This window comes from Ambystoma mexicanum, chromosome 1p (genome assembly GCF_040938575.1).
Source record: "Ambystoma mexicanum isolate Mex_15411 chromosome 1p, UKY_AmexF1_1, whole genome shotgun sequence".
Classification (NCBI taxonomy): Eukaryota; Metazoa; Chordata; class Amphibia; order Caudata; family Ambystomatidae; genus Ambystoma; species Ambystoma mexicanum.
The window spans coordinates 352,479,243-352,506,543 of record NC_090921.1 but is presented as its reverse complement, the minus strand read 5'-3'; the positions used below and the strand labels follow the sequence as shown (position 1 = coordinate 352,506,543).

General features: G+C 48.5%; 1 protein-coding gene across 1 annotated transcript in view; it reads left to right on the top strand.

Moving 5' to 3' along the window:
- Positions 1 to 27,301, top strand: part of JAK3 (Janus kinase 3) — a 576,597-nt gene that overhangs the window by 210,688 nt on the left and 338,608 nt on the right. The window contains exons 8-9 of the mRNA XM_069648742.1: positions 11,551 to 11,708; positions 13,841 to 13,955. Of these exons, the coding sequence (XP_069504843.1) occupies positions 11,551 to 11,708; positions 13,841 to 13,955 (273 nt within the window). The remainder of the gene's footprint in view (positions 1 to 11,550; positions 11,709 to 13,840; positions 13,956 to 27,301) is intronic.

Genomic DNA, 27,301 nt, shown 5'->3' with positions numbered 1-27,301 from the left:
TCCCGACTGGGATTCCATCACTCCACAGCCCAGCCCCAGGACCCAGTTGCCCACCCACTCCTGCCTCTGGGGTTGTCATGTCGGGGCAAACACCATCTGAGACCACTGACAACCCCCGGTCAGAGAGGCAGAGGGGCACCAGCTTCAGTGCCACCGAAGTTGGTGTCCTGGTGGAGCAAGTCCTGGGGCAGTATGATGCCCTCTTCGGAAGTTCCGGCGCCGACAAGGAAGGACGGACTCGGATCTGGACTGACATCATGACTGCCATCAACGCGGAGGGGGTGGCATCCGCAACTTACAACATGTTAAGAAGCGCTGGGAGGACTTCAGGTCCAGGACCCTGAACAAGGCCCGGCGCCTCTTGAAGGCAGCGGATGCCAAGGGGCGCCGGGGCCACTTGTCGGAAGAACAGATGCGGGTCCTGGAACGCGTATCCCCAGCGCTCCACGTCCAGGTCCTTGAGAGGCAGACCCGTCTGGAGTCGAGCGGTAAGTGTACATGCATCCTGATTGTGAGCAGTGCGTGTGGTGATTTTTCAGTAGTGTGCAGGTTGCACATCTGTTTGTATGGGGTCGAGTATGGGTGGGGGTGTACAGGGCCGTGGGGCTAACACATGCGAGGGCTGGAATGTGTGAGACATGGATGGTGCTTGTGTGTGTAGGCTTGCATGCCAAATGCAGTTGTGTGGGCACACATGTTTGGATGAATGTGTATGTAAGTAGACATGTCCGTGATGTCACGCATGTATGTTGTTTTCATCTGCATGTATCAGTGCTGTGTACATGTGCATGTGTGTGTATTTGACAAGGGTGCAACAGTGATGCAACATGGATGCATGTGACAGCGGCATGTGGAAGCCTGATCGGCAGATGTGACATGGATGCCCGTCTGAACACTGCGACACTTGGCAGAGGTGTACACATGCATGCAAGTGTGGTGGTGTGTGTACATGTGTGGTGCACTTCCTGTGTTGCATGTGATGTCTGGCTCACCTTTGCCTGCTCATGCTGTTGTATGTGTATGGATGGTGCTGGCAGTTGTGGTATGGCTCATGTGGGTGAGTTGAAATGACATGTGTGTTGGGGATTGTGATGACATGTCTGAGGTTTGCCAATGCCACTCATGTACAACTGTCATGTGTGTATGTGTCCATTGTACAGTGCCCTGCTGCCTGTGTTTTATTTCTCCGGGCCTCATTACGAGTTGCCCGGTAAAACCGGGTTCATTACCGGCATGCCGGAATGAGCGGGTCCGTGCTGGTATGAACCCGCAAATAGCGGGTGATCACGAGTGCGCGAGCACGAGCGTCCCCCTCATGCCGGTAGTGGCAATACCGCCATGCCGCTAAAGGGCCTCCAATTCCCCTATACCGGCATCGCGGGACCCGCCCATAGCGGTACCGCCTCATACCAACCCCTAAATGGAAATACCGGCATGGTAATACCGTGTTCGCAAAAAAACTGACCCGGAAATTACGTCATCGCGCAGGAACGGGAAATGGGCTGGCCGCCATCTTTAAAAACACAATCCATTGCAATCCTCCATAACCACCAGCCGATACTCGGAGAGCACAGTGGAAATCCATAGAGAATGTCAAAGGTTACCAGGAAGACCACCCCCCGGCTGTGTAAACAGCGTTACTCACCATATTAGTGGACACTCTAGCTGCACATGCAGATACAATACAATCCCACGACAAGAAGCGGGAGGTGCAGCAACAAAAGTGGCAAATCTGGCAGGAGGTAGCCCGCAAGGTATCAGCCATAGGTCCCACCCCGCGCAGTGTGAGGGACTGCAGGAAGCGGTGGGATGACCTCCGGTTGAGGGTACGCAATATCATGGCCACCAATCGGAGGGAGGCCATGGCTACAGGCGGGGATGCCCACCCCCCTGCCAAATTGATGCCCTGGGAGGAGACGGCCAGCAAATTCATCAGTCCTGAGTCCATCGAGGGATTATGCGAGACGGAGACGAGTGCGGCATCAACCGCGGAAGGAGGTGAGTGACCCTGCAGATCACTGTAGGGGAGACCATGAAGTCGCACAAGTGAAGTGGTAGAGAGTCTAGGCAAGGCAATGCATTTCCCAACACCCACATGACCATACCCAAATACAGATGGTGGGCTAAACGCTGCCACACTGAAATGCATGCTGAGTGCCCATCCCTTAACCAACACACAGCCAACACACCTGGAGCTTGCCCATGTGATACTTCACACAAACCCAAAATCAATGGCATGCCACCTGCCATGCAGTGAATGCTTACATGCCCCCTCTGAATACCCTGTGTGACACACCTGTAAGACATGAAAGCATGATCAAATGAATAATGAACAGCACCGCCACTGCCATGTCACACCATCACTGATGCCCTGCATCTCTTCTACCCCCCCAGGCACTGATGAGGAAGAAGCAACCCAGGAGACAACTGCGAGGGCATCCACCTCACACCATAAGAAGAGGGCAACCACCACCACCACCTCCGCTGGAGACAAGCAGGCCACACCCACACCTCTCCAAGGGGAGTCCCTGGAAGCACCCGCCTCCACTGGGGAAGAACTTGATGCCAGTGTGGAGCCTGAGGGAGACACTGAGGTGACATGCCCAGCCACCACGTGCCCCGTGCCCACCGCTTCGCCCCAACACCTGCAGTCACCCACCTGCAGTGAAGTTGATCCCTGCCTCCGTGACTGTGACTTACCCACCTCTGAGGAGTCCAGTCCCGAAAATGTCATCCACGTGACTGCACAACCCACCACTCCAGCCCCCTCCAGAACCCTGGAGACACGATTGTCGATGGTGGAGGCCCAACAGGAGGCCATGTTAGACCTACTCCGCCAGTACATAGAAGACGGGGAGGAAACCAGGCGGGGTATTGCCACAGCAATTGCAGGGACCACAGCGGCCATCGAAGCAAACAAAGCCGCTGTCAATGCATCGGCTCGGCTAATGAGGGACTGCCTGGGGGCGGTGACACAGGTGCTGACCTCAATGCTGCTTCATATGCAGCGGCCACAGCTTGCAGGAGATGTGGAACCTGCCAGCGAATCACCTACTACCTCCACACGAGCTTCATCTGTCATCTGTTGGTGTTTGTTGGGGGGTCAGGGAGTTTGTTGGGAGGGACTGGGAGTTTGTTGGGGGGACTGGGAGTTTGTTGGGGGGTCAGGGAGTTTGTTGGGGGAGTCTGGGAGGGGGGAGTGGGCACATTTTTGCTGTTGTAAATAATACACACGTTGTGATAAGAAAAATCCATGGCTGGACATTGTTATTTTTTGTGTGCATCCATTTAATGTGGTACGGTGTTGAGTGCCCAACTCCCAACATTCCCTGTGTGCATTTCCACATTGGCCCAGTGTCTGACTGACACAAGTCTTTCATAGTCCCTGTATTTCAGAAGTATTCTTGAATTAGTGCTTGGCGTACAGCATAGCCATCCTGTGCATCACGTACTGGCAGGGGGGCTACTTCACCTCCGTCTCCATCCTCATCATCCTCACCTGGCCCATGCATGTCAATGTCAGGTGGCAGTGGTACATTTCTCCAGACGCACATGTTGTGCAGCATGACACAGGCCATGGTGATCTTTGCCACCTCCTCAGGCCTATATAGGAGTGCCCCACCAGACCTGCTGAGGCAGCGGAACCGCCCCTTCAACAGGCCAAAGGTCTGCTAAATCACAACACGGGTACGGGTGTGCACACAATTGTACTCCTCCTCATGGATGTTCTGCGGGTTACGCACAGGGGTGAGTAGCCACGGCCTCAAGGGATATCCTCCATCACCTGCAAGCAGATTCAAATAGGTGTGTGTCACTCTGAACTGCCACATTCATGGAGCACAGTCATGGCGGCAGCTATTTGGTGTGGCCATGCACATGTGCCTGTAAGCATGAAAAAATGTTATCTAGGTGCAATCTATACTGTCATGAGGTGTGGTAGTCTGGATGGCGTTCAATAGATGATGCAGGGTGTAATCATGCATGCTGAGGCAGATATGCTGTGGTAGTGCAACAATGTTTTGACTCCAATTCATGCTGTTCATTATTTACTATGCATGGTCACACTGCCCACATTGTCACACTTCATTCATGCATTGCTTGCCATAACCAGGGTGGCCTGGTTGTGCCTCTTACTTGTTCTCATCGATATGCATTATTTGTGAGATGTGGCCCAGTGAAGTGTCATGTACCGTTTGGCTGGGTCAGGTGAGGAGTGTTTAGCTCTGCATTCATTCTCCACTCACTGGCTATTGCCACCCAGGTGTACTATTAACCCCCCCTTTCCCACCCTGGTGAAGTATCCCCCCCTTCCCACCCGGGTGCAGTAGCCCCCCCCTTCTGCATCCGCACACATGAGTACCCCACAGCATGGCCATGGGCCTGTTGTGCAACTCACCGAGCAGCCAGGCACGTGGTCCGGCATGTCGCTCCAAATGACAGGGTAGCGTGGAGTTGCGCAGTACCATGGCATCATGTGTGGATCCAGGAAATCGGGCGCAGCAATGGGTGATGATCTTGCTGGAGTCACATACCATTTGCACATTGATGGAGTGGTATTGCTTGCGATTGCGGTACACCGCCTCTATGGCATGGGGGACTACCAATTCCACATGGGTGCAGTCGATGGCACCAACACAATTGGGCATGCCTGCCAGTGCATGGAAGCCTACTTTGGTTTCGGCTATCTCCTGGGCAGTCCGTGGTAGGGATATGTGGGTGCTTGCGTGCTTCAGGAGGGCATCCAGCACTTGGTTCAGCATGCGTGAGAATAGTGGTTGTGAAATGCCATGCAGCTGGCCCACTGTGTGTTGGTAGGTGCCTGTGGCCAGGAAGTGTAGCACAGACACCAGCTTTAGTAGTGGGGGGATGGCAGTGCGTATTTGTATGTGGCTGGCAATGTCGTTCTGTATCATGTCCACTATGGTGGTGATGGTGTCACGGTCCAACCGGTACAGGGTGTGGATCTGCTCAGGGGTTAGGTTGAATGGGCTGGGTCTGGTGCGAGGGATTGGTGGCTGCCTACGAGGCGCTGGTGGCTGCGCTGGTGGTAATTGCTGGCCCTGTCTCACCCTCCTTCTCCTCCTGCGTCTCCTCTGTGCTGCCTGTTCTTGCTGCTGTAGTTGTTGTTGCTGTTGTTGCTGTAGTTGTAGCAGTATAGGCATGTCCTCCTGCGCCATAATTGCAAATGCTAGTGGTAGCATTTTGGTGTAGGAAGGGGTGTGGTGTGTGGGTGTGCTCCTTTTGTACTGGGCCACTCTACATTGCCTACACCTGTGGGGGGGGTTGTGGTGTGTGGGTGTGCTCAGTTCATACTGGAACAGCCTCCTTTGACTCCACCTGTGGGGATTGTGTGCACCTGTGGCAGCTGCCTTGTATCTTGGTTGCTGTTTGCGGGTGGTCCGCGATGCCTGTTTTGCCGGCATCATGCAGCCCGTTATTACCGGGTTCGCGATGCCGGTATTTGCATGTTTGCGTGGGTTGTAATTGGCACCTATTACCGGCATGCCGGTATTTCCTGCCCGAAGAGGCGCGTGTACGCGCCTATGCCGCTATTTACGGCACAGTAAATAACGGTGCCGTTAATACCGGGTTTGTGGGTCAGAATGCTACGGAACGTTAAATGATTTTTTCCTTACCGGCATACCTCGTAATGAGGCCCTCCCTGTCTGCCGCGTCAACTGATGAAGAGGGCGGAGAAGGTGCTGTGGAGCACAGCGGCGGGGATCCCACCGCCAGCCAGAGACGGAAGGCCCGGCTCCCCTCCCATGTTGTCATCTCGTCGGGGAGTGAGGAGTCCGGTGCCGCGTCCCAGGCCGCAGCTGCCGGGGGGAGGTCCAAGAGGCGGAGGTTGGAGTTGGACTCCTCGGCAGCAGAAGGGGCAGCTGGGACCCCACAGGGCCCACAGGGGAAGATGCCACGGAGTCATCCAGGTTGGTGGGGGGTTTGGTGGAGGAGGAGGCCGTGCAAGCAACAGAGACGGGGTCTGGAGGTGGGGATCCCACTGGTGCTAGTGGTGCAGTGCAGGACCAGGGACAGGAGGCAGCACAGGCCGCCGCGGAGGTGCCTGTGTGCAATCCAGTCCCTGATCCTGTCCCTGCATCATCTTGCACCAGCAGGGATGCCTACGTCCAGACCCGTTTTCAGGCAGGGGATGAGCTCACGTCAACTGGCCTTCCTCTGCCTGCGGACGTGGCTATCCGGGTCCGGGTTGAGCCTGTTCTGAGTGGTGTGGCGTTGCGTCAACGGGCCATGCGAGGTGACCTGCAGTCTTTTCATGAGGAGACTGCACGTCATCTCGAATGACTCGTTGACCACGTCAGCCTGCTGGGACAGGTCACCCAGGCCGGATTCCTCCGTATGATGGGGCTTGCTACGACCCCCTCCTCAACTGGACCCCCTACGCGCCAGTCATCCTCCGTGCCATCTTCCCACCCATCAGTCACCTGGGTGCCCTGTGGAGCTGCCTCTGACGGTGCGGCCAGGCTGGTGGAGGAGGCATCCCTGCCACAGTCGGGAGTCGGACGTCCAGCATGGGTGGCCACATCAACGACTGCACCCCAGCCGGCGGCGGATGTGCAGGCAGCAGGAGGCAGTGCACGGGCAGAGGCACAGCAGCAGCAGCAACGTGGTGGGAGCCATGAAGGCTCGGGGCCTTCAACATCGGAGGGGCAGGCATTAGCCGGAGGGCAGGAGGACCCAGGACAGAGAGTGTCTTCCGTGTGGCAGCGGTTGGGCCACGCCATAGATGCGGAGCGGCAGCGGGCGGAAGAGGCACGGCTCACAATGGTCAGGGCGGAGAACTCCATGCGGAGGGCCCTGAGGCGGGCCGAATGCCTCGAGGCAATCCGCAGGGGTTTGGAGGTGGACACGTCGACGGCCCTGCGGACCCTCGGGGCCATGGAGGAGGACCGCCTCCGGGACATTGAGCAGGAGTTCGATGATGCCCTGGCCCGGGACATCCACAAGTGAGCCGTCAAACTAGCCCGCTGCCCTTGTACATAGTTATGTAGGTAGTGTTAGGTTTCATTTTTTTGGGGATTTTATTTGGACCTTTCGGACATTGGCCACATTTTTGTATATAGTTTATTTTATTAGTTAGTGTAGTTAGATAGGTTTCCTTTCTTTTGTTGGGATAATGGACCCTGGCTTGTTCCCATGTACATAGTTCACTGTTGGATTGTATTTTTCTTTCACATTTTAACCATGGAGCAATGGCTTTCTTTTTCATTTCCCATTGGATTTTGTTTTGTGGGCAGTGACTTTGGACACCATTACTGGGATATGATTTTTGGTTTTGCTTTTTTTCACGGACATGCTTCTTTTGATTTTTGTACATTCACATTTATGTTTCTTAATTTTTGATTCTATTTATGTTTGCTTTAATACATTTTTTTATCATACTTCAATGTGTAGTATCATCTCATTGGTTTCATGCATTTCATGATATGGGTTTTGAGATTCACTGACACCCATTGGGTGTATGTGAGGGAAATGTGTTTGTTTCGGAACTTGCAATTGGTGTTCTGTCATGTAATTGCCAATTATGAGTGGGTGGATGCAATACTCGGGTGGGTGTTTCGCATTTGGAGGCTGACCATAGGGACCAGGGATCTAGATTGTGATGACATGTTGGCTGGGGAACATGAGTTGGACATGGGTGGGGGCCTGCTGGCAGGTGCCCCACAGTGCTGGGGGGTGGGGATGCAGGGGTACATGAGTTGGACAAGAGTGGGGGCCTGCTGACAGGTGCCCCACAGTGCTGGGGGGCGGGGGGGTGGGGAACATGAGTTGGACATAGGTGGGGGCCTGCTGGCAGGTGCCCCACAGTGCTGGGGGGTGGGGGTGGTGGGAGACATGGGTGGGGGCCTGGTGGAGGCTGCCCCTGTTGGCTGGGGGGTGGAGGTGGTGGGAGACATGGGTGGGGGCCAGGTGGAGGGTGCCCCTCTACTGCTGGGGGGTGGGGGTGCTGGGAGACATGGGTGGGGGCCTGGTGGAGGCTGCCCCTGGTGGCTGGGGGGTGGGGGTGCTGGGAGACATGGGTGGGGGCCTGGTGGAGGGTGTCCCTGCACTGCTGAGGGGTGGGGGTGGTGGGAGACATGGGTGGGGGCCTGGTGGAGGGTGCCCCTGCACTGCTGGGGGGTGGGGGTGGTGGGAGACATGGGTGGGGGCCTGGTGGAGGCTACCCCTGGTGGCTGGGGCGTGGGGGTTGTGGGAGACATGAGTTGGACATGGGTGGGGGCCTGCTGGCAGGTGCCCCACAGTGCTGGGGGGTGGGGGTGCAGGGGTACATGAGTTGGACATGATTGGGGGCCTGCTGGCAGGTGCCCCACAGTGCTGGGTGTGGGGGTGGTGGGGAACATGAGTTGGACATGGGTGGGGGCCTGCTGGCAGGTGCCTCACAGTGCTGGGGGTGGGGGTGGTGGGAGACATGGGTGGGGGCCTGGTGGAGGCTGCCCCTGGTGGCTGGGGGGTGGGGGTGGTGGGAGACAAGGGTGGGGGCCAGGTGGATGTGCCCCTGCACTGCTGGGGGGTGGGGGTGCTGGGAGACATGGGTGGGGGCCTGGTGGAGGCTGCCACTGGTGGCTGGGGGGTGGGGTTGGTGGGAGACATGGGTGGGGGCCTGGTGGAGGGTGCCCCTGCACTGCTGGGGGGTGGTGGGAGACATGGGTGGGGGCCTGTGGAGGGTGCCCCTGGTGGCTGGGGGTGCAGGGGGACATGCGTTGGTGGGCAGTAGTGCAAGTTGACATGTGGGTTGGCTGGGGGGCATGGCCATGGTGGATGGGGTGCCTGCAGGACATGTGCAGGGTAGGCCCCTGTGGTGTGAGCCACCTGCAGGGGCCATGGAGGGTGTAGAGGGAACACCTGGGAGGACCCACACATGCAATTCACGTGTGGTGCTCCCCGCGCACCCCTGTAATACACATACCCTGATGGAATCGCGTGTGGAACTTCCCGCGCACCCCTGAAATACGCGTACCCTGCTTGCACGGGCCCAATCGCGTGTGGAACTTCCCGCGCACCCCTGAAATACACGTACCCTGATGGAATCGCGTGTGGAACTTCCCGCGCACCCCTGGAATACACGTACCCTGCTGATTTCGCATGTGAAACTTCCCCCGCACCCCGAAATACACGTACCCTGATGAAATCGCGTGCGGAACTTCCCGCGCACCCCTGAAATACACGTACCCTGCTGATGTCGCGTGTGAAACTTCCCCCGCAACCCGAAATACACGTACCATGATGAAATCGTGTGCGGAAATTCCCGCGCACCCCTGAAATACACGTACCCTGCTGAAATCGCGTGTGGCACTTCCTGCGCACCCCTGAGATACGTGTACCCTGCTCGCACGGGCCCAATCGCGTGTGGAATTTCCCGCGCACCCCTGAAATACATGTACCCTCCTGAAATCGCGTGTGGCCCTTCCCGCGCACCCCTGAGATACGCGTACCCTGCTCGCACGGGCCCAATCGCGTGTGGAAATTCCCGCGCACCCCTGAAATACACGTACCCTGCTGAAATCGCGTGTGAAACTTGCCCCGCACCCCGAAATACACGTACCCTGCTGAAATCGCGTGTGGCACTTCCCACGCACCCCTGAGATACGCGTACCCTGCTCGCACGGGCCCAATCGCGTGTGGGAATTCCCACGCACCCCTGAAATACACGTACCCTGCGGAAATCGCGTGTGAAACTTGCCCCGCACCCCGAAATACACGTACCCTGCTGAAATCGCGTGTGGCACTTCCCACGCACCCCTGAGATACGCGTACCCTGCTCGCACGGGCCCAATCGCGTGTGGAACTTCCCGCGCACCCCTGAAATACGCGTACCCTGCTCGCACGGGGCCAATCGCGTGAGGTACTTCCCGCGCACCCCAGTGATACACGTAGCCCGCTTGCCGTGCTGGTACAGGGTTAGCGCAGCCCTTTGTGCTGGATTGGGTATATTGATGGCTTTTCCCTGCGCGAGAGGCGTTCTTGGGGGCATAACTGGCGCTGCTGCAGGGTCGCTGCGCCACTGTGCGCTACGGCTGGTTTTGGTGGCTGGAATCCATGAATACGCTGTGCGCGGAAATGGATTTTAGCGCACGCGGCTGGCGCAGGGATTCGCACGCGCACACTGTGCGCCAGCTGCGTGCGCCACTTGTGCGCTGAATTCTATGAATTACCCCCACAGTATATTACTCATATAACAATCCTTTAATAAGGAAGGGCCTTTTATCATTGTTAGGTCATGACCAGACTTGGACTGGCCTATAGTGCAACAGATACAGTATATCACTCAGATAACAATCCTTTAATAAGGAAGGGCCTTTTATCATTGTTAGGTCATGACCAGACTCGGACTGGCCTATAGGGCAACAGATACAGTATATCACTCATAGAATAATCCTTTAATAAGGTAGGGCCTTTTATCATTGTTAGGTCATGACCAGACTCGGACTGGCCTATAGGGCAACAGATACAGTATATCACTCATAGAATAATCCTTTAATAAGGTAGGGCCTTTTATCATGTCCAGGCTCAGACTGGCCTATAGGGCAACAGAGCAATGCATGAACCAAAAAATGCAAAATGCCAGTGTGGGCCCTTTTTATGGTCAAAGTGGCCAATTGTTTGGGCCAATGTGTTCCAGTTTGATGAGTTACTTTACTATGCGGCTAGTAGTTTTGACCATTGTTTCTGAATACATACTGTTTAAATTGCACAATTTGCATCACATTTAGCCAAAAAACTCCACCTTGGCTACTATTCAACCAGTCTGTCAGTAAAGGAGTGAATAGCCATTTGCAAATGTGGTCCACTTTTTCATTGGTGCCCGAGACAATTGTATGCTCGAGTTCAACCCTGGTCATGACCCGGCCAGTTTGGGTCATCAGGAATATCCAATGTCCAGCTTATAGAAGGGATACTAAATCCGGGGCTTGGTAACCTGGAGGTGCCTTCTGGTCCGAATTCGGGGGTCAGTCTCTCAAGGGAATAAATGGGAAGGACGGACCAGGACCAGGCTCTGATTGGTTGAGCGCACAGGATGCTTGTAATTTTCTTAGTTGTTAAGGGCAATATTTGTGCTGTGACATTGTTTAATTGTGTGACTTCATGTGGCACATAAATACCCCAAATATTCTCGCAATATGTGTCCCAAGATTACTCTGTGAAAATAACATGGTAAATGTAAAGGGCAGATCAATTCATCATCATCTTGCTTAAAAATACAAATCTAAGATCACTTCGTACCACTGATACAGGAACAGGCCTGAAAGCCATTCAAGATAAATGCTGAAAAGCATGATGGGAACTTGCACTGATTTGGCGGATGCCAGTGTTTTCGGCCATCTTTCTTCTATGAGGAACGTGATGCTACACCCACAAAAGCTATCAGCAAATGACATTTCTGACAAGTACCCACAAATAAAATGAACAACTGACGCCAGAAGTTCCATCGTCTGTTAGAACTCCTTTCATAGATCAGCAGGTTTGGGTTCAAAAAGCCTTTCTGCTTTTTCTTATTTTCCCCTTTTAAATCCTTCCCCATATTTCTCATAGGAGGCCGAGTTCCCCACCCTGAAGGAGGCGCTGTCCTTTGTCGCGCTCATAGATGGCTACTACCGGCTGACCACAGACCCTCATCACTACTTCTGCAAGTCGCTGGCACCTGCCAGGTTGCTTTGGAACATCAAGAACCAGTGCCATGGGCCAATAACGTAAGTGAGCAGATGCCATCACCGGGGAGCGGACAAGTAAGGTCCTAACCTTCCTTGAGAGCCGACATTATGTACATGTGCTATGTTATGTTACTGGTACTGCATCTATTTTACTGTGTGTTTGTGTTCAGGCCATGGGTCTCGTGGGTGCTGAGTACCACACCATAATGGCATAGATGGGGCATCCTTGACTTTGGTAGTCATAAGTGTCCTCCTGCAGTGTGGGTGACCACTAATGACTAAGGAGGAAGATTGAGGAACCAAAGAGGAAATGTGATAATGACCTAAATTGCACAGTGTGTGATCCGTGACTGGTAGGTTTGAGGGGAAGGGGGGAGAGGAGTGAGGATGTCCTGAAATGGACACTGTATAAATTGGCAACACTGACACACTATCAAACGGAAGCAGTGATATAAGTAAACCCCATCACTAAAACATTAACACCTTAACCATGGGTACAAATGCCAAGTTGTAAGGTACTAGCCAGTCATAAAAGGTCACTTGCCTCCTCAATTCTCCACATAAATAAAGCACACCATGTCCTGTTTGCCAACAGTCAATTATCACTAGGTAATACATGCAACATCTCTTACTGTCCTGGTGTCCTGGCATCTGGGGATGCGAGCATAGTGCTGCAGCAGACTTTTTAACACAGCAGGCTACTTAATAGGAATTGGATCCTGCATTCACCTATTTTGATTTCATTTTGTATGTTGTTCATTGTAATATTGTGCTTTTAGAAGCGTGTTTTACTATTTAATACACCATTTTTAATAGATTCTTCTCCCTGTCTGATCGGCCACTTGTACTGTTACACATTTACTGAAATGAGGCTACCTGAGGTAGAAATACAACTGATAAGTACCAGAATTAAACAATATTTATGGGCGGGACCTAGTTAATGTATCTGGAGCTCCTTTATTTACATAGACCACACCACTTTTAAAGGTCCCTAATTTTCTTGCAGTGCCAGACACATTTACTAGGCCCCGCCCATAAATAATGTTTAATTCTAGGAACAGAACATGTGTAACAGTACAAGTGCAATTTTGTATGGTATTAGAAAAATTACCCTAGAGCCAGAAACATGTGCTTTGAATGCATTTGTGCACCATGGTAATGATTGCCCTAGTGATAATGTGGAATGCTATTAGCACCAGAGCATACTGTTCCCTTGTGTAAAAATGCATCGCAAGTATAGGTTTTCTGCACTGTCACAATTTATCCATTAGTGCTAATATGGTGTAAAATTGCATTTGAATTTGTGCACAGTTACTTTCATGAAGCATGGGATGTGTTTGAATGTTTCTATCATGGGTTAACCATCCCACCTCTCGCCCGAAACTATGGACATTTTAGTGGTTCGTTGACACCGACACAAACACTCGACAAAGGATTTAGTATGAAAATCCACTTCCTTCTTGCTTTCCAGTTGTTCTAAGAATTGAGTTCTTCAACTTTTGTAATAAACTGATGTAGGGTTTACCAGCATGAATATATAATCATTGAATTATAGTGATCATCTGGGCTATCTCTTGTAATCGAATACTAATCATATTAATAGTGACATAACATTCTAAACTTGAACTCCGTGCTGGATTCCCCTGCTTGTATGGACTGCACTATAAATTGTTATTATTTCGTCATATTGACCTTGGAAGGGTGATGTCTGCTCTTAAGTGGCCCTAAGGAAAGCTTACATCCCTCTTCACTATCCGTCTCTCTAGACCCCTCAGACGCCTGCAAGCTGCAGGTCTTTTGTAAAGCAGGTAGTTAGTACCTGAGAAAGAGGACCCTTGGGTCAAAAAAGTGTATCCATGAATATGTAGCCCCGATGTATTATTTGTGTTGGTCTTCTTAAAAAAATAACAGTGCCACAATGTCAAGCTACTGTAGAAAGGGTATTAAGTCTAGAGACCATCCAGTTAAAAGAGCTATTAAATGTATCAATCAAGTGTATTCCCAGAGCAGGCGGCAAAGCTAGACAGCCCTACTCTGACTGAGTGCTTCCTTGGCCCCAGAAGACCTGCCCCGCTGAGGTACACTTGCCTTGGTTAGGTGCTGTCTGCAGTTTTGATTTCCCATGATGCCTTGCTGTCTCTGTCTTTAGGGCTGTTTTCTCCCATTTGCAGGTCAGAGTTTGCTGTTCATAAATTGAAGAAGATGAGTAACGTCAGCCCCGGGTACTATGTTCTTCGCTGCTCTTTGCGCGACTTCGACCAGTACTTCCTTACAGTCTGTGTGGAGGTGAGATGAAGATGGGGGAATATGTCCTTGAGCTCTCCCTGAAGTTGACCTGTGCTGCTGGCTGTAACAATCTGCTTCATTATTATAATACTGCTCGTTAGACTATACTACTGTGCTCCCTGTTGTAACACTACCCACCCTGCCTAAACACAGCTCCTTACTAAAATATTGCTGTTTCTCCAATACTACACCGTAAAACTGTGCTATGCAGTGATACTGCATTTCCTGCTGCATCAATGCAGTTCATGCAATAATACAACTCTTCCTTCTGAGGGCTGTGCTCCCTGATGTGATGTGGTGGTTCCTACCATGATGCATGTCCTTGTGGCTGTAGTCCGCCACATAGTGCTTCCCTATCTTCTGTAATAGTGGTCTCCTCCGCCATAATAAAAAGTAATGTTCTCATATAGAATACATTACATTATTTATTTGGATAATGTATCTGTCATTATCTTAATGAAATCTGTAGCAGTTGACACTTTGAAATTCATACAAAATTATGAACACCTACATGACCTTATCTTATTGTACCTACCTAAGTGTCTGGACTAAATTCATGCAAATACAACGTATTCACTGAATCTGTTAACAAAGACTATTTACAAATTACCCGTAAGTGATAATCACATAAACAAAATAGCAACAAACAACAACACAAATACACAATTATCCATTGTGCAAAATGCATACAATACTTATAATACATAAACTTCATAAAGAATGGTTGTGTGCGCATGTGTGGTAATATACATTACAAATCAATTCATGAATATATGAGATCCATCAGTTTCATAAGAATGTATTTTCTACACAAAATTAAATAATCACTGCAACCATATTCGCTGAATACATTCTATTCATAAATTTCATAGTGATTAATGTAAAAAAGTGATCTTAAGCCCTGCATTTTCTGGCGATTTACTTAAGACAATGGTCAAGTAGCTGAGACTGTCAGTGTCATCTTTTGTGAATTAGAAAAAATCTATTTGATCACAGGATCCATCATGAATGCTAGTTTCAACATACTCCATACTTGTGCCTTTCAGGTATGTCTTCCTCAGGACCAAATGATCCAACACTGAACAATAAGATTCTCTTGTGAATCTCTTGTGTCATCTGTGTCAAACCTCCTTACAAATTATTTACATCATTGTTGCTTAATTCAATGTCATAGTTTAATTATAATTACTTCTCTTCACTTTGTAAATTGAGAGTATTTTATTAGCAATATTCTGTCTCCAATATGGGGCCCGTTAATCACTTATTATAAAGAGGGACAAATGTATCTATCTATCTATCTATCTATCTATCTATCTATCTATCTATCTATCTATCTATCTATCTATCTATCTATCTATTTTTTTGTATAGCACCATACACCTGAAGGCCTCAGAGTGCTCACATGACATACACGGACATATAAATACATAGATCAAGCTAATATGAGTTCAGCATTTTTAAACTTACTTTTATCAAACAGGAAGAAATTCAGCTCTTTCATAATGATAGATAATGATGTTTTTGTCCTCAGCAGAATAGGCAGTGCATTCCACAGTGCTGGGGCCCAGAGATGAAAGCTGGTACCCCCAAAGTCTATTCAGATGGAAATGTGGGCAGACCAGGAGTGCCTCTTTGTTGGACCGCAAAGTTTTTCTTATGGGATTCTTTTTGATCCGAGTACATAGGTACAGAGGGTTGTCACCTGATAAGCACTTGTAGACAAGTGAGTTTGCCTTGTGCTGTACTCTATGCTCTACCGGTAGGTAACCAGTGTAACTTCCGACGGGCCTCTGACACGTGTGCTCACTAACTGATCCCACATACTGCATGACCGGTCCATTTTGTACAGTTTGCAGTTTCTTTATGATAGCCTGTGATGTACGGACCAGTAAGCTGTTACAGTAGTCAAGCTTTGCATTGACAGTGGCAGAAGCCACTATTGCCCTGTTCTGCTCAGACAGATAGGGTCTTATTTGCCACAGCATTGTATTAATTTATGAGTATGATAATCTCAGATGTGCCACATGCTTGTGTGGTGATAGTTGAGAGTCTAGGTAGACTCCCAGCATTTTAACATGCTTGGCGACAGGAAAAATGCTGCCTGCAAACAAGAATTGACAGTATTGGGTGTTAATTTTCTTTGGCCTAGCTCCAGAACCAATGATCAGTAGTTCAGTCATCTTATTGTTAAGAGCTAGAGAGTTTTGTGCCATCCATGACTAGTTTGCCGAGAATACCTGGTTAGCCCTTTCCACATCTCTAGAATAGACCCCAGAAAGTTCAAGGAGAATCTAGGTGTCATCTGCATAGTTGGCAAACTGTACGGCCAGACTGTCCGAAAGGTCACATAGAGACTTGATATAAACGTCAAACAACAGGGTAGAGATACAGGATCCCTGTTGTACACCTCAGGTCAGAGGCATAGTTGTCATTTTCGATTACTCTCGATTGTCTGGTTCCGAGAAAGGATCTGAACTCTTTTCTGGCAGTATCTGAGCATTTCCCAGTTGTAACAAGTTGATCAATCAGCAGCTCATGATCAACCACGACAAATGCGGCTGAGAAATCAAGCAATAGGAGCGGTACCACCGTACCTTTCTCGAGACTTTTGACAATGTTAGATTTTAGATCCAACAGTGCTGTTTCAATGCCGTGCTTTGAGCAGAATCCCGATTGGCCCGAAATCCAGTATTTTATGAAGCTCACTGAATTCATAATATTGTTGATAGGGAATTACGTCAATGATTTTCAACAAATGTAATGCAAACCTAATGATTGCATGATAAAACCCATTCATTTAAGTGATCTTGTGTTGGCAGTCTAAATGAAGCTAATACCTTCATCATGTGTGGCCAGGGGTCTCATGTCTTTTATTGTTTATTGTGCCATATTAAAATTACCTCCATATTACATTTAATAGTTTCCAACTTCTGCAAGTATTTGAGTTCCTATGTGTGCTTCCTATGTAAAACAAGACACTGGGGGTCATTACAACATTGGAGGTAGTGGGTCCGGGTTCCCTGAATGGGGAAATGCCGGGCCATTCTGACCTTGGAGGGCCCAGTATTTCCCCATTCAGGGAACCCAGACCCTGTGCATCCCCATTCCCATTCGAGCCTCCATAGGGCTCAATGGGAATGGGGAGCATGCTAACAACGGGCCCATTAATGACGGGCCGGTTGTTAGCATGCTGGACCGCTCGCGGGACCCGCTAAGGACGCCTGGTTTAGCCAGGCGTCCTTAGCGGGTCCCGCGAGCGGACCTCATAATGAGGCGGTAGAGGGTTAACGGGGCCGGCACCTCTACCGGCCCGTTAACCCCCTACCGCCAGGGTGGAATTATCCCCACTGTGTTAAAGTATTACATTCTACAATGAACCTTATAACTCTACCTTATCCTTGGAAATCATAATTGCTGGAGTCCTTGCCTTGTTTCCTTACTGTTAAGTTCGGGAGCTTCACCTTATGTGTCCAACTTTACTTTACTTTACTTTACTTTACTTTAATATATTTGTATAGCACACCAATTGGCTGGAGGCATACAGGCACATCACAGACAGACAAAACAAAGAGGCCAGCAACAGAAAGTACAAGAGGGCGTATATGCAGAACAAATCAGTCAAGCAGCTTAAACCGAATGAGTAAGGGAACTATCTAAATTATAATGTTTTTAACTTCTTTTTTAAAGATTTCCATAGATTTTATTTTCCTAAGATCTGTTCCATGCTCTTGGGCTGCCGCAAAAAAGGCCTCTTTTTTCACCAGTGTTAGTTTACATTCGGGCGCTTTCAGTAGGTTCAGGCTATTTGATCAAATATCTCAAATGGATACATTACTCTTTAATACTTCTAACAGGTATAACAGTATATCCAATGTCACACATTTATAGGTGATTAACATCAGCCAATATTCAATTCTTGCCGCCTCAATGGGAGCAAGTGTAGACCTCTTCTAGCCTCAGATATATGGTCTCTCTTCTTGGGGCCAAGAGTGATTCTAACAGTGCTGATTTCTATTAGGTGAAGCCTGGCACAATCCGTCTTGTAAATACCTACCAACAAACTACTACAGTAGTCCATATTAGCATCAACAATGGCCGGAGCAACTGTCTTGCAGTTTGCTGTGGAAATGTAAGGGAAGGTTGTAGCTGGGCCAACAATGTTATGCAGTATTCTAATGAGTATACTAGATTATTTACTTGGGCCCGCATGTTAAGATTCTGATCTAAAAATATTACCAGTGGTTTGACTTTCTTTTATGTGGGAATCATGCATTCTTCCACGATCTTGATTATTTTCTTATCTGGCCCTACAATCATCAACTCGGTTTACTCATTTATCAGGGCTAGGCCACTTTCCATCATCCAAGCCTGTGTGCATTTATATATTTCGTTAACTTTTTCTGTGTCCTGCTCATGCCTGTCAGAGAGGTGAATAACACATTCTATATTGTCTGCATAATTCGCAAACCAGACACCCCCCTCCTCCAACATGTCAAAAAGGGGAACTGTAAAGATATTATATAGTGACGGGTAGAGGCATACCTCCTATGGCACCCCAGACAACAATGGTGCCGGCACAGCCTCAGCGGCCTCACTACAGACCCTAGTCTGTCTGTTATTCAAGAAAGATTGAACCCACAAAGCAGCCTTATATGAGAAGCAACCTACTTCCATTAACCTGGTGACCAGTATAGTCTACCAGGTCGAAAGCTGACGACAAATCAAACAGCATGAGTAGTGCAGCTTGCCCTTTATCCATCACTTGCAGCAGCCTGGACCTTAGATCTAGTAAGACTGTTTCAGTGTATGACCTTGCCTGAACCCATACTGCCACTTATTTAAAATATTATGTTTGTTCAGATATTCCAAAATGTGGGCATACGCAATTCAATCTAAACTTTTTAATACAAATAGTGTGTTGCTAATGGGCCTATAGTTAGTAGACACCAATGGGTCCAATCCTGTTTTTTCAACAGGGGAGTGATCCAGGTATTCTTGAGCTTATCTGGAACATGACTGTCCTTAAAAGATAAATTAACAAATATGGACAAGATCCCAATCAATGCTGGAGTGCAAGATGTAATAGTAATAGCTGGGCAAACTTCCCCTTTGCAATTACTGGGTTCAAGCTGGTTTATAATAGCTGCCAACTCAGTTTCAGATACTGGTCTAAAATCAAATCGGTATTCTGTGATTTTTCGCATATTTGCAGTACAAGGAGCATCCACTTGGTCTGCCTGCTTTCTACTGATCTCAATATTTTGTTTAATTAACTTGAGTTTCTTCAGCATGGCTGCTTGCATCTGCGTGAACCATGTTCTGTCTTTTTTTGGACTGTCCTTAATACCCGGAAAGGGATTTCTAGCTCTTTTAGGACCTTAAATAACTCTTTGGATTCATATTGTGTCTTGGAGATCCTATTATCAAACATGATCTTTTTTTTGCAGCAATGATTGCCAATTTATATGCTTTGGAGGCAAGATGATACGCATTCCTCTGGGAGAGCTCTTTAGAAGCTTTCCTTTGTTCTTTTTTGGCTTTAAGTGTCTGAAGAACTCAGGAAAATCACGTATTCGTTTTTTTTTGTTCTAAAACTAGTCTGGTTTTCAGGTGTCTTATGGCATTAGTTGCTTCGACTAGCATCTCCTGATACCCTTCAGCCATCTCCTCAGTGGATTGAATACTGCCCATTTTGTCTGCCAGGGGAGTCATCCCAGGTTGTAGGGCTTCTAAAGATAACTTTTTTGTATATCTAGAAGTTATTAAAGTTTTGGTGATTATTTTCGTCCTTATTCTTTTTTCTGTGACCAACCTAAACTGAATAAAATAATTATCAGACCAAGGGCACGGTTGAATGGAAAGATTAGTTATCAACATGTTATGTGTGGCTAGCCAATCCAAGGTGTTACCTCTAACGTGGGTCGCAGCTTTGATCTTTTGCATAAAACCAAGGGTGTTCAAAGCAACTTCTAGGCCCCTTGCTGCATGATCGGTTCGATTTCCCAACCAAAGGTTAAAATCACCCAATAACATAAACTTGGTAGTGGATTTTAGTAATGGTAGTAGCAGATTAAATATTTGTGATGTGAAATCCGGCATGGTTGAGGGAGGTCCATAAACAAGCACCAAATTACCATTCGTCTCAGCGTCAATCCTAACTTCGTCCATAAGTATTTCACAGCCTTCTGGCTCCACCAGATCAATTTCCCATACCTCTAGATGGTGTTTATAAATAATGGCTGCAGCACCCCCACCCCACCCCCTTGCACTCTTGTCAGTCCCTGTGTAATATACCATATCCTGTTGGGACTGCCAATACTAGTGAAGGTCCAAGCCTAGGCAGTTTCAGGAGGCAAATATCAGAGGCGAAGGCAGCAAAAAAGGTAAAAGGTGGGGGTACGAGGGGGGAAACAGAAAGGAGGGGAGAACAAACAAGCTGCAACAGATAGTTCAGGCGGACATAACTGAAGAGTAAGAGCAAGGAAACAGTGAATGGGAGTAGGGTGGGCAGGAGAGTGAGACAGATAAGCGGCTACATTACTATGCCTGACAGCAATAGAGGTAGTGCCGGAAAGTAAACAGGAGGAGGGGAGGGAGGGGGGATTGGAAAGAGGGAGAAGGAGAAGAACAGAACAAGCGACTATTTTACTATGTCTGCCGACTGGGGGGGAAAGGGAGATGAAAAGGGGTGGGGGAAGAGGTCGAACAACAGGGGGTAGGTCAAAGGAAAATAAAAAGGGGGGCGGAGACAAGTAGCAGGGACCACCAGAAGGGTAGACAGAAGGGGAGGGGGAAAACCAGAGAAACCACAGGACAGGGAGAGGAGAGAGAGGGTATAAGGGGGGAGAAAAGGAAGAGCGAAGGACAACAGAGGCGGAGTGGGGAGGCACGAGAGCCACAAAGATCAATTGAGGAGGAGGTGAGGGGACACCTATAAACAATACGGGTCATGGGGACAGGGGACAACTAAAAACATAGCACGTCATGGGGAGGGGGACAACAACAAAGAAATGTGGGTCATGGAGAGGGGTGGGGGAACTAAAAAAAACACAGGTCATGGGGAGTGGTGGGGGAACAACTAAAAACAACGTGGGTCATGTGGAGGGGGCACACAATAAAAAACACGAGGTCATGGGGAGGGGTGGGGAGACAACTAAAAACAATGAGAGTCAGGGGAAGGGATGGGGGAACTAAAAACAACACGGGTCATGGGGAGGGGTGGAGGAACTAAAAACAACACGGGTCATGGGGAGGGGTGGGGGGAACAACTAAAAACAATGTGGGTCGTGTGGAGGGGGGCACACAGGAAAAATCACGAGGTCAACTAAAAACAATGTGGGTCATGGGGAGGGGTGGCGGAACTAAAAGCAACGCGTGTCAAGGGGAGGGGTGGGGGAACAATTCAAAATAACATGGGTCATGGGGAGGGGTTGGGGGCACACATGGAACATCGCAGGTCATGGGGAGGGGTGGGGGGCACACATGGAACATCGCAGGTCATGGGGAGGAGTGGGGGGCATGCATGGAACATCACGGGTCATGGGGAGGGGTTGGGGACACTCATGGAGCTATATGTGGTCTTATTGATCTAGACATTTTTCCCACCTCCACTTCATCACATAGGCATTGTATTATGTAAATCGCATTGCTAATTTTGCATGTGGTGCGAGTATTTAGTGTACAAGTTTTATTATTTGCCACAAACGTGTTCTTATTAGACGTGAACTTGCACACTACTATTGCCACATGGATTGCGTCCCTTTGATGTTTCAAACCCCCAGATAGAGGTTAAAGTGTTACTGCGATCTGTAGATTTTCTGTCTGCGCATTTTACAGACTCTTTCTGCCTTTTTTTAATGCAAACAATGGAGGTGCAAGCTATGGGTTGTCCAACTGTACAATATGCTAGTTCTTAAGGATTATCTTTCTGATGTCATTATTGTATATGTTAAATGTAGTTGCACATACTAATTTAGCCTCAGTGTTCTTTTTTTAGGACTGTTGTAAACGATTCGATCTATCCTGACATCTTGCACTCTTTCTTGATTGCTTGAGTAGTTTCTTATGCTATCCCCTATTCATAAGTCTTTCTGTGATCATGTAAGATTATATTGAAAAGGTGCTCAGTGTAGTGCAGTTACGTCTCACCCTCAAATATTGCCCATATGGGATGTTGTTTTTCAAGGCTTGAGGGTGAAACCATCATGATATAGGATAGTAATCTGATGAGTGGATTTTCTAAATAGACTCAACCGTAGAGTTCTCACCATTGCAGCATTACCCTTTCTACTCTACTGCCACCCTCTTTGTTGGTTAACTAATGTTGCTACTATCAGTACCCTCCTAGCCTTGAGCACTTTACTACCCCCTAAACATTAATGAGCGTGGTACATGGGAAATAACTTAAATGAGGGCCAGTTTCAATGTTTGAGGTATGCATGAAGCTTGTGTTCCACAGGGCTTCCCCATTGGCGGTTAGGATCTTGTTAGGAAATTGGTAATTTAGGAAATTGTTACATTTCTCCCGCAAACCTAGGGAGATTCGAAGGTGTCAGGCTTGGAGTATTGAAGAAGAGGAGTGTGTTGACTTGACCCACTGGAAGAGGATCCCTATTGCGAAAGGAAATAAGACCTGCTGCAGTAGGGAGATATATCCTGGCAGAGGTGCCAGGAAGATGGCTGGACAAAGGATGAAGGAAGGCAGAGATTTCCAGTATGAGTAGCTAAGCAGCCCATGAATAACTTGAGACCATGTGTCTCCTCGTTATGGAGCACCCATGCCCCCTCTCTTGTAGCAGTGTAGCGGGAGCCCTTAACAGTGATGCACGACCGTAGCGGTATTGGGAAGCCACCCAAGAGACAGACCAACAGAGGTTATCTTCGTTTGAGCCTCTGGAGGGATTGGAGGACCATGAGCATCCAGAGACAAATAAAAAGACTGATGACCTTTATTTTTTTATTTTTTTATTTTTCATTTGTATAACGCACAAAACCCAAGGGCATCTAGGCGCTGGTTTCAGACATATTAACTACAGCTGTAAAGAATTAGTTGAACAGATGGGTCTTTAGGCTTTTCCAGAAACAAAGATAGGATGGTACTGAGTGTAAATGCAGGGGTAGGTTGTTCTAGAGGTTGGCTGCCACGGTCGGGAAACTGGAGGCCCTGGCTCTTTTGCGTCTGAATCTAGGTTTAACCAGACAGCGGCTCTAGGTGGAGCCCAAGGGTCTAGATGATGTATGAGGGGTTAGCTAAGGTGGGGCATTCTTAGAAAAACATTTATGAGTAGTTGAAAGGATTTGGAATGTAATACTTTCTCTGATTGGGAGCCAATGCACAGATTTCCTATCTTCAGATATGTGGTCAAATTTGCATAGGTTTAGTGCTGCCCGGATGGCATTGTTTTGTATGACCTTATGTTTTTGTCAGATGAGCCACAGAGCAGGGCATTACAATAATCCAGCTTAGAACCTGCAAGGTCTTGGGAGATGGTGAGGTGGTTACCAGATGAGAGGAACGGTTTACTTTCTATCAAATTGGTGGCGTACGCTGCAAAAGAGGTGATGTGGCTGATTTGAGATGCCATGTTTAGCTAGTGATCAAGGTTTACTCCCAGGGTCTTTACTGCTGGTTAGAGTGGGATTTTATAGCCATTGATTGTAAAGAACTCAAAGGCTGGGTTGCGATGTGCTAACCTGGATAGTGTCAGGACTGTGAAGAGCTCCATCTTCTCGTCGTTCAGACAGAGACTATGTTGGGCCATCCATTGTTGGATTATTTAGTTGATTTTGTTTACGTTCTCAGAGTTCTGGTTGTGGTAACCTGAAAGGGGGATGAGGATCTGGGTGTCATCAGCATAGTTTGTGAAATTGATACTCAGAGCCTTGAACTGGTCGAATAAAGGTTTGGTGTAAATGTTGTACCAGGTGTGGGAGACACAGAAACCTTGAGGCACACCACATGATATAGGAGTGAGGTTAGCCACCATTTCGTCAGAGGTGACTCTGGGGGTTCTGTTGTCCCAGCAGGATGCAACACAGTTGGCTGCTTTTGCGGAGAAGCCTGCAACCCTAGTAAGGTGGCTACAGAGAGTGTGGTGGTTGACTAAGTCGAAGGCTGCTCATAGGTCCAGGAGGAGAAAGACGGATAGTTTTCCTGTGTCATTGGCCTCATCAAGCTGATTATTCAAGTCAAGGAATGCTGTTTCAGTCCAATGGCGGGGGTGGAAGCCGGACTGGCGGGGGCTAAGGATGGACAGGTTTCCAGGAAGGCTTGGATTTGGGTGTAAGCCACTCTATCAATCAATTCCAGGAGGAAAAAAGCACTGTAATAATGGGTCTATAGTTGGTGTGAATGGTTGGGTCCAGAGAGGGTTTCTTGAGGAGGGGGTGATCATCGACTATTTAAGGCCGGTCGGTATGGTAAAGGATTTGAATAAAGAGTTCACAATGGCAGTGTTGCGAGGGCTCAGATGGTCTGTGCATTCCTTTACCAGACTGGCAGGACAGATATCACCCTTGCAGTGGGATGGCTTCAGACTTTTGATAATGGTAGCTAAGTGAGTCTATGAGATAGGTTTGCATTTGAATGGTTGGGCGATGAGGGTTGATTTTGGATGGGAGTGAACTGACAAGTTTGAGGAACAGATGGCGACCTTGGCTTTGATTTTTTCCTGAAATTGTGTGACTTTGTTTGGTAGAGCTTCTTGGTTTTTGTTGCACCTATTTGTGTCTTTTGTCACATTAGAGAGTGGGGTGATGGGGTATTCTAGCTATCATAGGATGTAGAACAGTTATTGGGTGTTGGATGCAGCTTTGGTAATTCTCATGTTATAGGTTGCGGCTTTAGACTTGTGGATAGTTTTTTATACCTCTGATGCCTCTGGGAATCGTGCTTTGTAGTGGGGAGTTTCTGCCAGGCGACTTCTGATGCCCGTCTTTTAGCACATATACATTATAGTTTGGCTGTGAACCAGGAAATTCTGTGATGAATTTCTGTGCTTAGGGTTCTTAGATTCCAGAGGTTTAAATGGGGTGAGGGTCTCAACAGCTTTGGTAAGCATGGTGGCATGGTGTTATAGTGCGTAACTAGTGCATTGGTTTCAAGGTTTGTAGGTGTGTGGGGAGAGCAGGAGGGTAGGCGCCCTTTTGTCAGATCGCGGGAGATGTGTTCTATGGTAGGAGGCAGTGACATAGGCCTTTCCGGGGGGCTGGAGGGGATGGGGATGGAGAAACTAATGCAGTGGTGGTCAGTCCAGGGGGAAAGATGTGTTAGAAAGAATAGGGGTATTACAATTGTGGTCGAGTATCCAATCAAGAGTTTGGCTGGTAGTGGGTAGGATCATGGAAAAGTAGGGTGCAACTGAAGGTGGTCAAAGATTTAGTAAGGGGTTGCTATTTCTGAATCAGTGGAGTCATTGTATCCTAGATTGACGTCACCTAGGATGATCAGCTGGGTGGCCAAAAGGAGCTGGGTAAGGTCCTCTTCAAATGAAACTAGGGTGCCTGGTACTCGGTAGATGTGATGGTAGAGTTAGGTTTGCAATGTGCAAGCTAGTTTGGCTGAAATGAGTTCACAGTGTGGTATAGTGGGGGGATTGTGGGTCGGAGGGCGAGGGTGCTTTTGTAAATGAAGGTGACGACTCCTCCTTTGCCAGTGGGTCTGTCTTGGAGGCACTGTGATAGGGCTGGGCCAGATGTAGGAGGGAGCCAAGTTTCAGTGATATCGAGGATGTCGGTGTTAGACATGATGAGGTCGTGGATGTCTACAGCATGGGCAACAATGAATCTAGCGTTAATAAAGATGCAAGAGAGTGGTGAGGAGGGTAGACAGGCAGTGGACGGAGCGTGGTTTGTGGCTGCTTGCATGGTGTGTGTTGGTCTGAGGCCCGGACGGTGGCACGTGGCTGTGGGAGGAAAGAGTGGCAGGTCTGGAAGTCCCAGGGGTGGGCTAGGTGAGCCGTGGTGGGAGGGTAAGTCTGACTTGCGAGAGGAGAATGTCAGTTTGTGCCTGTCCATGACATGGTAGGTATGGGTGTCTGTATTGTATTGTGGCATGTGTAGGTAACAAGTTCAATGAGTTCAATGGTTTGGTTCTCTCAGCATAAGGGAGGGAGCGTTGTCATAAATTTCCTGAGAGGTGGGCCAGCAGCTTGCTGGGGAAAAGGCATGTGGCTTTTTGGTGAGTTTGTCAGCAGGGGTGCCTACACTGGGCATGGCAGTTTGGCATAGGCATGAGTGGCTGTAATCCTAGGTCTGTTCAGCTGGTGCCACCAGGAAAGTAGTGGGTTGGAGGGGGCAATAAATGAATACCTGCTACTTTTGTGTGGTGGTAAATGGGACTTGGCAAGGCAGGAGGGCCCTTGCGGGTGCACCACTAGCTGCCATATAGAGAATGTTTGTGGTGTCCCCTGATGGTTGTAGTAGGCGTAGCGATGGAGCAGTGGTTGTGGTGTCCTGTGAGGCAATGTTGTGGGTGTTTTGGTATTAGATGGACTGCTGTGAGTATACTCGGGGAGAGTTTGAGGCTGCAGGTTCAGGGGCAACAGGAAGGATGTGGGAGGCACCACGGCCAGATATGTGCCGAGTGTGGATTGTTGCGGGACGTTGGCACGTATGATGTTCATAGAAAAAGAGATAGAGGTAATACACAGGGTCTTTGATCCCCAGGCTAGTTTGATACCTGGGCTAGTCTGCTACAGTTCTAAATGAGTCCTGGCAGCAGCTGAGTCAAATCTACTCTGTAAGGACCAGTTTGTTATTAGATTTTAAACAGAAATCTGTATATTCCCCCCCCCAATCCCCTCAATATATTAAACGTTTTGTTTTCAACCAGCCTGTACCCCCAAATTGCTTTGTTGCGTGGGACAAAAAACACTATTCCTCTTCTGAGTTTTTGCACTGCAACTGGTAGTTCTTCGGACATAATTCATGATACCTCAGATTATGGTAGGAAGTGATCCTGACAGCAGGGAATTGTATGTCTCGAGTGTGTTTTCTGTAAAGAATAAATCTCCAGCAAAGGTTCCCACATAGTAAGTAAAAAGGGTTATGGCTCTTTAACCTCAATGGTTAAGATAGAGCTCACGCTGAGGTCCTCACAAAATATGTAATGTGAATAATGACTAAGGTGATCAGGGCTCAATAGTAAAGAAAGGTGTTTGATTAAACATGCTGGTGAATGCAAGTGAACACCAACATATAACATATAACAGGGTTATAAGAGAACACATACAAGCATTTCCCAAGCCAAGAGAGAGCTAAAACAAAACATTTACAAAATAAGAGATTTTGAAAGTCGCAGCAAAGAGCCATAGAAAGATTCCGAGACTGTGGCAATTGTTGCTCAT